Source organism: Ictalurus furcatus, chromosome 7 (assembly GCF_023375685.1).
Source record: "Ictalurus furcatus strain D&B chromosome 7, Billie_1.0, whole genome shotgun sequence".
Lineage (NCBI taxonomy): Eukaryota > Metazoa > Chordata > Actinopteri > Siluriformes > Ictaluridae > Ictalurus > Ictalurus furcatus.
The window spans coordinates 22,196,046-22,214,317 of NC_071261.1; the positions used below are offsets into that span (position 1 = coordinate 22,196,046).

Below are 18,272 nucleotides of genomic sequence, written 5' to 3' on the forward strand. Positions count from 1 at the left end.
TATGTTTGTGTTGCTGAAACTCAGGGTTTGATGCCCAAGTCGGACTCAAAAGCTGCGTGAAGAAACATTCTGGATTAAAATGAACCTTTATTACTTTGCAATATAGGCTTTACTGCAGCAGTCTTCATTTTTTGCTTGTTCTTGGGGTGTTTTGATGTGGCCATTACAGAACATGCCAGTATTCTATCTTTGCCTTAAAACAGTCTTGGGTTGCTCCATAATGCTTCAGGTCATTGTCCATCTGCACTGTGATGCACAGCTCAAAGTGTTTTGAAGCGTTTGACTGAATATGATCAGATAATATAGCCCTATACACTTCAAAGTTCCTCCTGCTGCTTTTGTTTTCAGTCACATCATCAATAAATACAACACAATCCCATTGGTAGCCATACATGCCCACGCCATGAGGTGGTATGCTTTGTCTCATGAGCAGTTCCTTCCATCCTCCATACTCTTCGCTTACAATCATTCTGGTATAAGTTGATCTTTGTCTAATCTGTCCATAGGATGTTGCTCCAGAACTGTGTGGGCTTTTTAAACTGTTTTTAGCAAAGTCTATTCTGGTTTTCCTGCTTTTGAGGCTTACCATTGATTTACATCTTGTGATGAACCCTCTGTGTTTACTCTGCTGAAGTCTGCTCTTGATTGTTGACTTTGACAGATACGCCTACCTCTTGGAGAACGTTCTTGATCTGGTCAACTGTCGTAAAAGGGTTTTTCTTCACAAGCGAAAGAATTCTTCGATCATCCCCCACAGTGGTTTTCCGTGACTTCTTTCTTTTTTAAGAATGTACCACATAGTTGATTTGGCCACATCTAATGTTTTTGCTATCTCTCTGATGGGTCCATTACCATTTTTTTAGCCTAATGATGGCTAGCTTCACTGGCAGGGACAGTTCATTAGACTTCCTATTGAGAGTTAATAGCAACAGATTCTGCACGCCACACTTGAAATTAACCCTAACCTTTCATTTTCTTACTTGTAAGTACAATAATGAGTGATCACACATCTGACAGTGGCTGAGCAGCCAACTGTCCAATTACTTTTGGTCTGTTAAAAAGGGGGGGGGGGGACATATTAAAGTGTTATAATACCTACACAATTCATCTGATTTAATAACATAGTATCTAATGCTGTGATTAATATGTGTGATAATGTGAAATAACATAGCAAGTAAACAGTTAAGTATAGTAATGAATGGATTCCAGACAGTGCAGCATAACCTCTGTTTTCCTATCTCCAGGAGCCCCAGGTGGGACAGACCAGTCATTCTCTCTCTTTCTCACTGCTGGATTTATTGCTCCACCTGTCTAACAGCAGTCTCGAGCCTTTGTGCATCACCGTGACAGAGCAGACCTCACCCCCAGACCACTGAGCCACCGGTGCCTTCAGAGGAACAGGCTTATTTAGGGTGTTCTATCTTTACTGTACATCACCTACACACAAAGATGTGGACTTATAAAGACAAATCTTGACTTTTAGCTATTGATGGTCCACCTGAACCCAGCCTTGAGCTGTGATCATCACACTGAGACATACGGCAATCTGGCTTCAGAGTCACTAATGCAGACAACAAGCAGGGCTCGGTTTTAGACATGCTTGTCCTTCACTAATGCCTGAAGCTTTCTTTCTGTATAGCTATATATAGAAGTACTATATAAGCCTCGAAGGCAAGTTGGGTATTATCTGACATTCCATGGAAACCCTGGCCTTTCCCTCATCTCAAATGAATAACCTTTTGCCAAGTGCTCTTGTCTCGACTCAATTTTCCCACTTGAAAAAGGCACAGACACGGCTCTTTATTTTACTCCCACATTACGTTCATTATAGATAGATAATATCCTAGATATGTCAGTCAGGGTGGATTTTTCCTTAAATGTAATATTTTGTTGTGCAAGTAAAATTAGTTTGTTTGAAATTGAGTGGACTAATCTTTGGCTAATTTGATAATTCTTTTATATATAATTATATCTAGGAGTTCACCTCCCTCTGCAAATTTCATTCTGCCACCTTGGCGAAAGTGGTCACATCTTATTTCTTTATCAGCAATCATGGTGTTAAGCAAAATAATAATAATAATAATAATAATTAATAATAATAAACAGTACACCGTTTAATAAAAGACCAGATTTTAATAAACCTTTTTGTTATAAATACATGATTATATTAAACACTTTTAAATAGGTTTTACAAGCACCCTCAGTTTCCAAATCAGCTTACAAACATATAAATACTCTTTGCACTTAAGGCTTTATCAAAATGAGCTCAAAAAATCTCTTGCATCACAAATCTACTTCTCCTTCTGAAGTGCAATTTTAATTAAAGCGACATTTAGCAACTTGGGAGCTATTAATCTGCAAGCCTGGTGTCGTTACAGAAACCGGGAGCAGCGCTGGGGCATGCAATAAGACCCAGTCACACTAGCTTTTTGAATTGAATTACATTCACTTCAATTCAGTGGAATTCACTTTCATTTCCAAAGCAAATAAATTTAGTAACTTAAACTTTGTGTCGAATTCGACTTCAGTGAACTGTTCCATGTGAAATGAAATCATGGATTGATCACTGCTTTTGTTTGTGTAACGGTTGATCTCGGAATGGGGCGGTACTTTATATAGCACTGCAGAAGGTCTAAAATTACAAAAGAGCTCATTTTACCAGTGGGAAGGCATGAGATTTGACATAATACATCTAGACCTGACTATAAAGTATGCATAGTACACAGGATGTCTGGAGGCTGGAATTGATGGTATAACTACAGTATGTTTTCTGGGGTTTTTTTACTGCCAGTGGTTGGCCAGTTAGCCAGCGTGCTAGCAACCAACTTGGGCAAGCACAAAGCTTTGTGTATATGTAGGACTTTGATTTCTTCAGTAAATGCTTTATCCTGGTCAGGTTCATGTTCTATCCGGAGCCTACCACAGAAACACTGGGCATGAGGTGGGAACAGACCCTGGATGCTACAGGACTTGTTTTATTACCCCTTTGGTAAAAGTTGAATTGCATTAACAAAGTTGAGACACATTCTTCAAAGTTAGCTGGCTAAACGCTAACTGCATCATAAGGAACTTTTTTTGTGTCACCATTCTTTCAAGAATGGTCACACCAATTTCACAAGGAGACTCAAAGTGCAAATTTCCAGTGTGGCCGCAGCTTTACTAGTGTAGATAGCGATGTGTGAATGCAGTCATTCAGGCCTTTGCGAAATCTTTAGTGTACTTCTTTATAGGAGCATTGTTTTAACTACATTATGGGCATGGCTTTAGATAATCCAGTTTGTTAGACTGGGATATGGGAAGGATAAAGATACATATATTGGGCTATAAGCATCTATATGATCCCTATTTGGTCTACAGTCTTGTGTTTCTCCATAGTGGGGTGTGTGTGTGTGTATGTATGTGTGTGTGTGTGTGTGTGTGTGTGTGTGTGTGTGTGTGTCTGCAGTTGGGGAACAGTGATTCAGCAGTTTCCGTTGCTGGGCCATACGATGTGTGTGCTGGTGAACAGAAGCTGCAGTTATGCCGTCTGCTCGTTGGAAAGCCTGTGTGTTAGTAAAGCACTCCTTCCAGTGCCATATTGTGTTTATTGATGAAGCTCTGATGAATACTCTGATGAATACCAAGCAGCGTATTGCTGCAGAGGCACTCGACAGGATCTACTGATGTTACAACAGTCATGGGTCAAAGACAAAAAGGGGAAAAAATCAGGAGTTACAGTAAGCAGTCTTAAGAATATTCTTCAAAGACTAATTTCCTTTTTTCAGTTTGTGATTATTTGGGGTTTTAAAAAAAAAAAAAAAAAAGATTTTGTTAATGTGGACTATTATTCCGAATCACTATTTTGCAGTTTAGAACTTTTTCCCATTAATGTCTTTTTTTTTTTTTTTTTTTTTTTTTTTTTTACATCAGAGAAGTAAAACTGGAATGAATGCATATTAGCAATTTCTTTAAAAATGCCAAAGAAAAAAAAATGTGACCTTTGACCCATACACACACCTGCAGCACAGTTGCAGTGTGTGTGTGTGTGTGTGTGTGTGTGTGTGTGTGTGTGTGTGTACTCTAGGCTCTCCTTATTGTGTATTTGCCTTTCTGTAGCTGTGAAATGTAGATTTTGGTTTTGCTGCCATCTGGCCTTTTGAACCACACTTCCCCTGCACTGACTGCTGTTATTACTGCCCTGAGGGAGAGAAAGAGGGAGAGAAAGAGAGCGAGAGAGAGAGAGAGAGAGAGAGAGAGAGAGAGAGAGAGAGAGAGAGAGAGAGAGAGAGAGAGAGAGGATGAAAATGTTAAAGTATAACAACTGCATTTCCTAGGAAAGCTTACTGTGTGTTCAAAATCCCAAGCATGGCTATAAAGTCAAGGGCATTAAAAGCGTTTAACTGCTTCCTGCTCAGCTACATTAAGCCCTGTTATACTGCAGATTAAAGAAATACTCTAGTGTTTTTTAAACTTAAGCTCGCTCTACCACATCTGTAGCCTGTGTGTGTTTACCACAGACAAGAATCCCAACATACTGAGAAAATCTTCTGACTTGAAACACGCTTGTAAGAAAAGTCTCAGGGCGTTCGTGAGCCAGTAAACTTTAACAGTAAAGATGAGACAGACATCCTAACACCCTTATACCTGATACAGAAAGTGTTACTTAAGCTGTTATCATACACATACTATATACATCTTTTCAAAACTGTAGCAATACAGTAAAAAGCATTTCCGCTTCTTTACACCTCCTTCTGAGGTTTGGTGAGAGCCATGTCCCATCACACCCACATAATACTCTAGTAATGCATAGGCAATGACAACTTATACTAGAGTTTGACCGATAGTGGATTTTACCGATAGCGATAACTAAGGTGCACAGTACCTGTAATGACCTATTAATCAAGCGATAGTTTTTAAAACTGACACTGAATAGAATTATAACACTCAAAGTAATATACTGCTGAACTTTCTTACAAAAATAAACAGTACCGACTGTACCATGAAAATATGCTGTACTTTTTAAAATGAAACAAATAATTACAAAAAAATAAAGACATCCAAAATGAATCAAAAAACACTTCAAATAACACAACAAAATGTGTCAGTTTTTATGTCGCCTCTAGAGGCCGCTCTCATACATTATAATGACAGCGGACCTTTCTCAGCTGCTACTGCGACGGAGGCAACCGGGAAAAACTATCGGTGTGGATTTTTGCTGATAATCCATAGTTCCTGCAATCGGTTATCAATGCCGATTAATCAGGAAAACCAATCAATCGGTCAACCTCTAATTTATAGAGATTTAAAATGTATCTTACTAATACATTTGACTGAAGAATACATCAAAGCTTTCTACACACCTTTTTTTTTTTAAACTGTTCCCACCAACTGCACTTTACAAATCCACTACCATATTATATTATAAGTTTTATGAATCCTTTTCCCAGTACAGGAAAAAAGTTCTTGTTCTTGGTATTCACATATACACGCAGGATACAAGTACATAGAGGTTAGGTTGAAAAATGTTGGAGTATTCCTTTAAATTGATTTTGTGGAGAGAGAGAGGGGGGGATACTGACTGTGCTGGGCTTTCATCATTGACTTCCAATAGAACAGTGTTGCCCTTTGAGAATCTCTCTCCCTCATAAAACAGAGTGCCTCCTTCACAGCGAGCTGACAACTGACGACCTGCCAGAGACAGAAAGGAAGAGAGAGACAGCAAGAGACAGACAGAGACATATGGGTTGACAAGTTCGCAAAGAGAAATTAGGAGAATAATAAAATGTGTCAGTGTAGTCCTGCCATCACAAGAACACCTTCATTTCTGTCTGCTTAAGCTTCTTAGTATTAGCACTGGCATGCGTATGTGTGTGTGTGTGTGTGTGTGTGTGTGTGTGGTGTTCATTTTTGCAGCTCTGATGTAAGTGTAACACCTTGAAGTTTTGTGCTGGTGAGGTCAAAGCAAACTACTAAAAGTTCTCTTCTATCGAACAGTGTACAGCAGACCTATTCAACTTGCTCCCCTTGGTCCACATATAACCCTGTACAATTCTGAAAATGTGCTGCTGGCTATGGACAATTAAAAATATATTACTATACTAATATTTTTTAATAATAATAATAATAATAATAATAATAATAATAATAATAAAACACTAAACCAATGAAATATGCATCCATTGTAGAGAATGTATGAAGTTATTCTGGCAGCTAATATCAACACACAATACTATGTTACATGAAAGCATCATTTATGCCCACTCTCTAGCCAGTTATTCTGGGTCTGTCGACATTTCTATCCAGTGTCTGAAAAATGAAAACACAGAATGAGCCCTTTTCAGCTAACTTTCCCTTCTCAGAAAGAAAGAAAGAAAGAAAGAAAGACAGAGCAAATGAAAGACAAAACAAAGAGAGCAAACAAAAGAATAAATGAAAGAAAGAGCAAACAAAAGAAAGAGCAAACAAAAAAAAAGAAACGGCAAATGATAGAACAAACAAAAAGAAAATAAAAACAAATGAAAAACATCAAAAAGAACAAATGAAAGAAACAGCAAATAAAATAAAGGAAAGAAAGAGCAAATGAAAAAGAAAAAGTAAATGAGAGTAAAAAAGGGCAAACAAAAGAAAGAAAGAAAAACAAGAAAAAGTAACAAATGAAAAAGTAAGAAAGTGCAGACAAAAGAAAGAAAGAAACAGCCAAAAGAACAAATGAAAGAAAGAAACAGCAAACAGAAAAACAAACGAAAGGAGGAACCAACAAAAGAAAAAAGAAATAACAAAAAGAATGAATGGTAAAAGAACGAAATGAAAAAACATGAAATGAACAAAACAACAAAAAATGCAAGACAGCAAACAAAAGGATGAAAACAAATGAAAGGAAGAAACAACAAACACTCACCTGCCCCAGATGTTTCTCAGTTTAACAGGGTGCTTGAGAGAGTGCAGATGTTCTTGTGATGCTGCTGCGATACAGTTCTACACTCATTCCACTAAAATCTCACTTACACTACACTGCCCCAGGCATGTTAAGAGATATTATTATTATATATATATATATATATTATATATAAACTCTGCACCAGCTGCACACACACAAGTTTATTTGCTTCGGAGGACAAATCCTGTAATGCATGCACACACTCACTATCTATCCTCTGAGGTAATTAAGCTATAATAATAAGCATAATGAATGATTTGAATTAAATGTTATATAGATTCTGTGCACAGATGAAGGTATTACAGCTAGGCAAGCAGAGCAGAGAAACAAACAGAGGGAAGGAGAAGTACAGAGGAATCTTAATTTAAGCCATTATATACACCGAGACTTTCAGGAGAAGCAAATTACGGCTGAAAGCTTCTTGGCTCATAGCGAGGGCTTTGATAGGGATCGAGTTAATCCGCAAGTAATGAATTAGAGGCTGTTGGAGGCATGATGCGGTTCAGAGCTCGTTAGTGATGAGGCAGTTTATTACGATTTTTACAGGCGCCTCTCTCAAATGACCTCTGACTGAGACAGAGACAGTTGACTGATACACCGCATCATAGGACACACACAGAGAGAGAGAGAGAGAGAGAGAGAGAGAGAGAGAGAGAGAGAGAGAGAGAGAGACGTCTAAGGATTAGAAGGTTAGACAGCACGAGCTGATGTGGGTGCACACATCACACATACATCGATTAACTGTCAAGCGACACACACTGGGACTTACTGTCTGACTTCTTCTTCAAGGGGATTAGTGCTGCTTTAGCCTTGAGATAATGGCAAAGACACACAGATCAAAATTCCATTTTGCATCTCAACACACGACAGAAATAATCAACAAATGATTTGTGATAATGGATGATTGGACAGGTGGTGACCGTTAACTACCTTCTTAATGGCTGTCCAGTCTTCCAGTATGTCAATGTCCCTCAGCATGTACACTATGTAGGGTCCTGAGAGAGAGAGATGGCCATGTAGAGTATGATAAAGATGGATGAGGTGATGATGTAAGAGGGATGTGTATGTACACATGAGCATGGGGTGGGCGATATGGTAAACACATCATTTCGTGATACCTGACATCACTGTATTACATTTTGCTTAAGGTTTTTTTTTCTTCTTCTAATTTTATATAACAAATTGCTTATAAAAAGTATTGATACCTCATTATATTCAGAAAAGTATCAATATGTTAATATACTGCAATATCAATATTGAGGTCATCATATGGCCCACCTCTTCAGAAGGTGGCTTGATGGATGTGTTACCTGACACGAGTGCTGGCTTTTTCTTCCTCTCCAGACTGCTCAGGTGACTTCTTTTCTTACACTTCTTCATCTTCACTTCATCATTCCACCACTCTGAGAGAAAGGGGAGAGAGATATTCATTTATTAAGTGTCTATCTGTTTTTTCTTGCAATTGCTAGTGCTAGCTCTGGTGTGTGTGTGTGTGTGTGTGTGTGTGCGTGTGTGTGTACCTGAGGTGATGTCCACCCTCTGCTTGTCCTCCTCCAGCTTGCGGATCTTTTCCAGCAGCTCCATCTTCATGGTGTCCAACAGCAGGATCCTCTCACTCTGTGAGCATCCAAACACAGAGTGACACTTTCCACCACTCAATCATACTAGCTCTCAGGCTAAGGATGTGTGTATGTGTGTGTGTGCATGTTTGGCACACATGTGCATGTTCTTTGCTTCTTAAAACCGTGTTACCTCCAGATGTTGCTTTGCCCCTTGTATCTCGCACTCGTGTTTATGTTTGATCACCTGAAGACACAGCTCTCTGTAAACACCTAGAGAGAGCAACACACAGTGAGTATATACAAATCTGCTCCAACACCAGCTAATCTGAGTCTAAGCCCAAATGGGAATTGGCAGTAATTGAGAAACGAGAGGAACAGTCACAGTGACTGAATCACCATTACAGCGCAGCAGAGAGATGCTGTTACGTTCGACATGGAAGAAGTGCTTGGATTAACTCTAGTCCATCGTCTGAAAGGTTAATCAGCTTATATTAGCTGCAACATAATATCCGACAAAAAGGCTCAATGATAAAGGATTAACAATAAGCTCTCAGAACAACAACAACAAAAAAATCATACTGTGATAAAGTTAAAATGATTTTAATCATACCCCATGGCTAATAAACACATGATGAATTGAAAACAACTTTGTAAGGAGTGGACAAATTAGTAGTCGAGGTGCCTGGGACAAGCGGATGACATGTTCCAGGCTATTCGTTTTTGTTTTTTGTTTTTTTATTATTCGTAACTACCTCTCAGACAACCCTACTCCTTATATACTTAAATGATATGGCCAAAAGTATGTGGACACCTGCCCATCACTCATATGCTGATCTTCCCTAAACCGATGCCACAAAGTTGGAAGCACACAATTGTACAGACTGTCTTTGTATCATGTAGCATTAAGATTTCCCTTCACTGGAACTAAGAGACCCAAACAGGTTCCACCATGACAGTGCACCTGTGCACAAAGCGAGCTCCATGAAGACATGGTTTGCCAAGTTTGAAGTGGAAGAACTTGAGTGTCCTGCACAGAGCCCTGATCTCAACCCCACTGAACACCTTTGAGATGAACTGGAACGCTGACTGCGCACCAGGTCTCCTCACCCGACATCAGTGCCTGACCTCACTAATGCTCTTGTGGCTGAATGAGCACAAATCTACTTCCAAGAAGCGTGGAGGATATCATCACAGCAAAAGGGGACTAAATCTAGAATGGGATGTTCAAAATATGGTCAAACGCTTGGCCATACAGTGTATATAAAACTCTGCGTAATAACTCAGAATATTTTTCACCCCACATCTCACAGCTGAAAAGTTAGCCACCGATACGCAGTGGAAACATGAGCTTACATCGATGTGTGATATGATCATATACTTGTTCGTCTTCCTTTATTTTACATGAACATATTTAACTAGCTAACTAACTCACCACTACATTAACTACCACTTTTTAGCCTAGTCAGTCAGTTAGGTTTGCAGGCAACTAAAACATGGCACTACGCAGCACACTGGAGTATTTACTTGCCTAGCTATCGAATTTATGATTTGTACACCCCCGTGTTATGAATGCACTAAACACCTTTAACAAATCAGCACCAAAAATAATCAGAAAATGATTCCATTTCTGTACACTGGTGGTGATATTGTGCCATACAAATTATTGTGTACAAGTAAGCATTTGTTCAGGTGGAGAAATAAAGCTTATTTTTGCTTTTGTTGGCAAAAAAAAAAAAACAACAATGAACCAGATTGTGTTTTATTCATTCTGTCTGTCTGTGTGTATGCTTTGACAGATAATCCCATTTACAACTGAGCCAGTTAGCACATTTCTTTGCCATACATGATTATATATATATATATATATATATATATATATATATATATATATATATATATATATATATATATTTTTACATTAGTTGCTGAGTTATTATTACCTGCTACCTGAGTGCGTAGCTGCATGTTTTTCTGAAGAGTAGCCAGTGGCTCTCTGTACTCTCCTGCTTTTCCCGTCAGCACCTCATCCAGCTTCACTTTCACCTGGTCCAGCCTCTCGCGAAATAACCTATACGCAACCAAACAGGAACAGAGGTGAGTATCCAGAGGCGAAGAGGGAGACGTGGCCATATGAGCACATTACTGTGAGAAATTGCATTACTGCCTGCCTTTGCGGAGTGCATCAAAGTCAGTACGTCGAAAACACTGACAGACCGTTTCAGAGAAAGAAAGGGGCATTACTTGGGGTGGATGTTGAAGTGATCACAAGACCTTGCAGTCAAAACCAGTAGAGTTACACTGTCAGATTTCAAAAGTTAAACATCAGGCTCCCATTATTTGATTTTCTGTACTGTTCTTTGTTAAATACTTTATCTTGTAAAGGATTAATACAGGTTTTTGTAAATAGGTATGAATGGAGTGTTTTACTGGGCATTCACTGGTAACTACGAAACATCAATACGGTATATGCCCTATATAAGGATGTGGGTGTTGCACTGTCACATACTTATATGTGTATATAAGTATGTAACAATGTCACTATGCACAAAGCGAGCTTCATCCTGTCCTGCACAGAGCCCTGATTTCAACCCCAATGAACACCTTTAGGATGAACTGGAACGCTGACTGAACACCAGACCTCCTTACCCAACAACAATGCCTGGCCTCACTAATGCAGTTGTGGCTGAATGCGGCACAAATCCTAAAGGGGAAATAATTCTGGAATGGGATGTTCAACTAGCACATAAGGGGGTGATGGCCAGGTGTCCAGAAACTTTTGGCCATATAGTGTACTTCAATATAAAATACATGTGTCATTTATTGTGAATAACTTTAGGTAGAATATTATTATTATTATTATTATTATTATTATTATAAACAAAGCTGTTGAATTCTTGATTCTGACTGGTTGCAAGGTCATTATAGTTTCTATAGTGACAAGCTGTAACTTCAAGTTTTGAAGACTTGTGACAGAGGGCTTTATGGTTTTTGTGGTTGTTTTTTGGTAACATGACAAGGGTAGTGAGGGAATAACTGTTTATAGCAATTTAAAAATAATTCCTACATGTTTTGTGGTATAAGACGAATACAAGTCTGGACATGCCGTTATCGGAAAATAATCAACATTTGGGATGGCTACACTTTGCACTGCATCACAATGCACTGTCCTGGATTATTTTTCTATGAACAGCACACACAATCATGTTTTACTCCATACAGTATAAACCATACCTACCACAGAGTGCCAAAAAAAGTGGGAGATTCCAGCCATGACTCTTTCCTTTCATATTCAAGACATTTCCAAAAATCATGCTACACGATACAGCAGCTCTAGTGGATTGTGTTCATGCATATACATCCATTTCTGGGTTTAAGTAAACTATAGCAGGGTAAACTTCTACAGAGGGATATGGGAGACCAGAGCAAATATCCTTTTTTGCATTAGCATTTACTCATACAGTGAAAGAAAAAAAAATCCAGTATTTCTTTCCCATGACTTTCTAAGAGAAAGAAAAAAATATAGAGAGAGAGATGGATTACGGCAGTCAGAAGAGAAAAAGATGTCAAATTTACCATCACTCCCTCAGCAGCTGTATTAGAAAACCCCTCGCAGCAGTGTTCACGAGGTTTTTTGTAATTTAATGCCAGGGTAATGTAACAAGTAGTGTTACATTATGTATGTATATAATGTAACAAGTAAATGTACAGATGTTTTTGTAAAAAAGAAAATATATATATTTAAAAAAAAAAAAACTTTGCTATTTTGTAATATTACTATTTCATTAAATAATACTTCATAATAATACATTTTTATTTGGGGTACACAGTCATATATTTCTGACTTAATTCACTTTTATGTGTTAGACCTCGGCCCACAAAAATGTTTGAGATTACGCCAAGGAAAAATGATTCGGTTGCATTTTTAAGACGTTTGAAACATGAATTTAAGACTTTTTAATGCTGTACAGCAAGCCAGATAGCGATATTGGGAGCATGGCCCTTAGAGAGGCCTCAGTAATCAGTAAGATTAAGGAGGTTAAGTCTTTTCTTTAGTCTATTTCTGTCAATAAATGCATCGTAGACTGTTTATTCCAGACATGTTTCATTAAATAAAATCTCTCAAGGATGCCTTTGGCATATTTGGTTTCAAATTCAGTCAGTAAGTCCAACAAAGTTTTACTTATTGACAGAGCTAACACTGGCTTTCCAGACCAATCATCTATAGCTCTTTATTTGCTACATCACCACAAGGCCGTTTATTTTAACCCAGAAATCTTCAAATAGTGTCACAGAGTCCTGAATACTCAAAGAAGACAGTCTTACTTTTCTTTGAGTTCCAGGAACTGCTTCTCCAAGTCAGACATCTCAACCAGACACTCCATTCTCCTCCTTTCACAGTCTTCATCATCAATCTCTAAAAGAAGGTTACAGAAACACTCATCAGCTGTGACAATGTGATATGTGACTTAACATGAACTAATTACTCTCCTTTTACACTTGTTAAACATGCATGAGGGGGAGGTGATCCTCAATTAACAGAAGAGCCTCTACAGCTTCTACACAGAACACCAGCCACGCTAATATACACTTTATTAATGTGTTTAATAACCACACCTGAACTTTCCTCTTCTTCCTCCTCCTCTTCCTCTGCTTCGCTCTCCTCCAGGTCACTGTCTCGCTCCTCTCCACTCTCCTCCAGCGTCTCCTCTGCCTCTCCTCCTTCCCGCTCCCGCTCCTCCTCCGTCTCCCCGTTAGCATGAGGCACCTCAGAGTCAGGCTCCATCTCCATCTCCTCCTCTGCTTCACGCGGAGCCGGCTGGGCTGGCATCGCCACTGCACACGCCCTGAATATTACTGCGTATTTAAAATAGGAACACGTCATAATTATTAGCAGAAAGGCAAAATCCTCACCAACTTCACTGACAAAATTATAGTGTGTAAAATTAAACATGCATGTAGACCCAAAGCAGATATGCTTTAATGATAAATACAGTGAAGCAGATGGTGACTACAAGCAAGCTGAAGTCCCATTAGGTTAAGTGCTATTAAATCTGCTATTAAATCCATTTATAAAAACTCGTATTCTTAATTTACACAAAGTTCTATATAGCATTTCTATACTCGTTTTGTTGTACACACTTAAAACAGATTCAGCATACCAACCAAACCAATTCCTGTTGCACCTTTTATTTCTATACCCTACATGACGTTTTTGTCTTTCTGCTTTATTATATATTATCAAATGCTCGATTCTGATTGGGCAGAAGGTGTTGCTCCATATAAAAATCCGATGACCCAGTCACCTCACTTCCTCCTGCATGTCACGTAATTGGTCGAGACCTCACCTTTTTTGTTTGTTTGTTTGTATTTTCTACTTTAAAACACATCATACCACAGTGCTGTTGAAGGCTCAATTCTGACTGGTCAGAAGGTGTTTTTAATTTTATATAACAGCATGGGTGGACAATAGCTCCAGCTGTATCGTTTATATTAATGGGCTCGTTCGAATACATTGCCATCTCTATATTAACAACTTACACAGGGATTTATAAGACAGACACTGCACATAATCAGTTGTTGTTTATATAGTGACGTTTTCTGTGAGGAGGTGTTTATTTAACGATTTGGAAGGAGTCTCCACTGTCCGCACTTCGTGACAGTCATGGGTAGACCTGTAACGTTTTCTGAAACAGGAGAGTCTTCAGGACGGAGGGCTTTGTGGTGTCTCAATAGCATGACAAGCAGCATTTTTTAGCAATTAACTTCACAAGAGAAAAAATACAGAGCGTGAAGAGGAAACTGTTTTTATATATATACACATATATATATATACATACACACACACCTGTTTAAACCTAAATGGTAACAGGAGCTAACTTTTTGACAATGTGCGTCATTAAATGTAACTATAAACAAACAGAAGGTTTAATTGACATTCTTGAGTAAATATTCTTGCTAAAGTACTATAATATAAGAGGTGAAAAACGTAAGAGAACACTTCAGTACAAGCTGTAGTAGGAAAATAATCCACTTCAGGTTGGTAACAGTAACTCTGCGCCATTCCAGGCTGCATCGCACCACCACATTGATTATTTTCCTATACAGCATGTCCCATCATGTTTTATTCCTTACATACAGTATATTTACTTAATATAGTCCTCGTCATATATGCTTATTACGATCGGCGTCAAATCGGATTTGACCTGTTGTCCGATACAGTCCACTGATGTAGTTTGTGTAAACGTGTTACGTTGACTGATATGACAACGGCCTTTGCACGAAATCTTAAGACTTTATAGAAGAATTTAGGACTTAATCTTACAATGCCAATAAACAGTCTTGCTGAAAGTCAAGTAACATGTTTACATAAAACGCATCAATGGGCACAATGGAAAATGTGTCAAATCCGATCTAAAGGTGATCCTAATATACACACATGATGAGGAATAAACAGTATTTTTTCACAATGGGTGTACGCATAAATATTTGATATGCACTTACTCCACTCGGATTTTGGCATTCCAGTAACAAATGTGGACTGCATGATATTTATGCATACACTTATATGGACAAGTAAGATTTGGTGATTGGTTGCAGGATCTGGCAAGGAAGAACTGTCCTGCACTTAGGAGTGCATTGTTTTGACTGAATCCTAGTTGGATCACCTGAATCTCAGGATTCATAAAAAGAAAACCACACATTTAAGAAGAATTCATCTAGAATTACTAGAATACTGGTTTAATAGAAAGCTAAATGTGCTCATTAGAGCCTTCTAAAAGGCCAATATTTGGATAACAAGTAATAAACATTAAACCTTTCCTTATTCCCTCATCAGTGTGGCATTACCTCAATGCAGCTTTGTCTCACTGACCTCATGGCCTCCACTAATGCGGGTTTTGCCCTCAGTAATGGCAACCCTTTGACAACCCTAAATGCCCTAATTGTTTGTGTGATGTATTTTGTACTCTACGGCCTCCCCAGCCTGAGAATGCATTAAAAGAAGGTCACATTGAAATGTAACAACATGCTGCTGGTTAAATCCACTCCTGTCCGTGTTTAAAGGCAGCAGACGTGTAGCGGTGTGTGTGTTTGTCTGAATCATTCACCTAAACTAGCCGTGTAAACCGAGCCCCTGGGGACTCCGAAAGCGCTTGACTCGAATAATGGCGTCGTTTACAAGCATCCAAAAGCCTTACCTCAGCCTCGGTTTGTGTTCAAGTCGCCCAGCAGCGGAATTGTTTGCGCCTGAACGTTTCTATCAACTAGGACAACTTCGACTTCCTCGGGATTTTGCGCTGCTCGCGTTCGTCGTCCTCGCCGTTTCCGCGCCGGCCAATCAGAGAGCGCGTCACGATCCACGCGGGCCAATAGGATCGTGAACACTGTATACCGCTGACTCATCGATGAAAACTGAAACCCCAGAGTCGTCCAATAGGGATGCGGGTGAAAAAAGCTAAACGACTCTGTGTTACAGGAGCGGAATATGTTTGAAAGGGAACTTCCGCTTACATACCGAGTTACGTTTTAATAGTAGCTTACATGATATCATGAATGAATTCAATTCTTAAAACACTCCAGTGTCGCATGTAGCACATGATTCAATGTATTATGTATTTATATTCACGTTAGGGTATTATTCTAGGTCTTTGTTGTGAGTTTGATATCAAGAGTTGTCTCAAAAACCTTGAATAAAAGGCTGCAGGCTGCAGTGCTGTAGCTCTTCACACACATGGTTCTCAAAGTTGGGAATCCCAGGGATCCCTGAAGCAGAGCCAGAGGGTCCGAAATGTTCTGATTTTGTTGCACAAACCACAACCGAACATTATCCTAGTTCATTCATTCATTCATCTTCAGTAAGCACTTCATCTGGGTCAAGGTCATGGTGGATCCACAGCAGGAACATGAGCACAAGGCGGACGAATTCACATACACCATATGGCCAAAAGTATGTGGACACTTGACCAACGACATCCCTGTGTGCTTTTTTGTACATTCCATTCCAGAAATAGTCCCCCTTTGCTTTTATAATAACCTCCACTCTTATGGGAAAGGCTTTCTGCTAGATTTTGCATTGTGGATGTGGGGATTTTTGTTCATTCAGCCACAAGAGCATTAGTGAGGTCGGGCACTGATGAAGAGTGAGGAGGTCCGGGGTGCAGTGAGCATTTCAGTTCATCTCATAGGTGTTCAGTGGGGTTGAGGTCAGGGCTCTGTGCAGGACACTCAAGTTCTTCAACACTAACCTTGGCAAAACATGTCGATCAGTGGCATTGTCATGCTAGAACATGTTTGGTTCCCTTAGGTCCAGTGATGGGAAATTGTAATGCTACAGCAAACAAAAACTATTCTGTGCTTCCAAATTTGTACCAACAGTTTGGGGAAGAACCAATTACGGGTGTGATGGTCAGGTGTCCACATACTTTTGGCCATATAGCGTAGTTTGAAAAATAAGTCTGTACTGAGGGGATCCATGGATTTTTTTTTCCTTTGTTAATGGGGTCCATGGATGTAAAATGTTTAAGAACCAATTCCCTAAAAAATGAAATGCTGTGTTTTTTCATCACATCTAAATGAAGTCTTAATTAGTATAATAAGCAAATACAGTACAAACAAACCTAGAACCTAAGACCATATGGCTATGGTTGTATGAAAACCATTCGATACATCAACATTTATATAAAAACATTTAAGTTGGATAATAATGGCTATTTTGACCAAGTTTGCAGAGAACGTATTTTGCAAGAACAACAGGTTTTCATGTTTAAATGATTACATCCCAAAGTAACAATTCCTGAGAACATAGCGTTCTTCTCAAGTGACGTGTCTTTGGCACACCTGTGAGTGAGCTGCGGTCATGCCTCTATTGTATAATTTATATGCAAATATGTATCACAAATGAAAAATCACACGCTGTAAGGCAGAAAGTGGGATTTTACAAGATTTTTTATTAAAGTTGCATAAAGTTTAACAAACCCAGAAACTAACAAAACAAGTTTATTGCTACATTTTATCATAATCCCCCCCACTCCCCCGACCCTACCAAATATGAGCTTCAACCACAGACTAATGTCAGATTCCTGCATTTTATCAAATACATCATTTGTCTTATTTAAATTTAGCTAGTGATTTTAGCATATTTTGTGCACTGTTGTATGGAAAAAAAAAATCAAAAGCATTATCTGATAGAATACACACACACACTAACAAAATGGACAAATCCATTTTATTTTATGCACATCTAAAAAACGTGTATTCGACTTTCAAATGTATTCAACTTTTTTTTTTCTAGAAAACAAAATCAAGGAAAGTACGAGGAGATTTTGAACCCTATAGCCCGAAAAATTTCGAATTGCTCTTTTACATGTGTATTTCTCAAATGAATGCCTTCATTTATTTGGTTTGTGTAGTATATGTACTAGGCAACGTCTATAGTACATACTATATGTACTAAGTATATGTACTAAGGCAACTTCTGATATAGAAAAGGGTATTCTTCCTGGGAAAAGATGAGAGCTGGAAGGAGAGAGGAGGTCTCACTAAGTAGGAGGAACTAAATAGGAGCTGTGGTTAGAAGGATTCTCTTTCTTGTATTTAACTCCCAATCATGTGGAGTTAATAATTAACAGTCATTACAAGATAACATGTCATACCCTTTAAGAGGCTGTTTGTGTATATTGAATGGCAGGCATGGAATATGTGATTAGCCCTATTATGGTTGTGTTTGATCAGCTATCAGAAAGGAAGCAGATAGCTTTCTGGGTAAGATGATTTAGCAAAATCAAATGAAAGCATTA

The 18,272-nt window shown here is 38.7% G+C and overlaps 1 protein-coding gene across 1 annotated transcript; it reads right to left on the bottom strand.

Moving 5' to 3' along the window:
- Positions 1 to 2,113: 2,113 nt before the first annotated feature.
- On the bottom strand, positions 2,114 to 15,814 carry brms1 (BRMS1 transcriptional repressor and anoikis regulator). The gene is made up of 11 exons (XM_053629260.1): positions 15,675 to 15,814; positions 13,093 to 13,332; positions 12,802 to 12,892; positions 10,419 to 10,546; positions 8,669 to 8,748; positions 8,437 to 8,533; positions 8,227 to 8,319; positions 7,847 to 7,911; positions 7,686 to 7,725; positions 5,559 to 5,667; positions 2,114 to 4,177 (listed from the first exon to the last, which is right to left on the bottom strand). The coding sequence occupies exons 2-11, from the start codon at positions 13,304 to 13,306 to the stop codon at positions 4,060 to 4,062; spliced, it is 1,035 nt and encodes a 344-aa protein (XP_053485235.1). The 5' UTR covers positions 13,307 to 13,332; positions 15,675 to 15,814; the 3' UTR covers positions 2,114 to 4,059.
- Between the last annotated feature and the right edge of the window lie 2,458 nt (positions 15,815 to 18,272).

Excerpts from the sequence above, each read along its gene's own strand:
- brms1 (XM_053629260.1), bottom strand. The coding sequence starts at position 13,306 with ATGCCAGCCCAGCCGGCTCCGCGTGAAGCAGAGGAGGAGATGGAGATG. Across the intron at positions 8,749-10,418 it reads GCTACGCACTCAGGTAGCAG|GTGTTTACAGAGAGCTGTGT; the intron begins GTAATAATAACT and ends TGCTCTCTCTAG. Across the intron at positions 7,912-8,226 it reads AAAGCCAGCACTCGTGTCAG|GACCCTACATAGTGTACATG; the intron begins GTAACACATCCA and ends TCTCTCTCTCAG.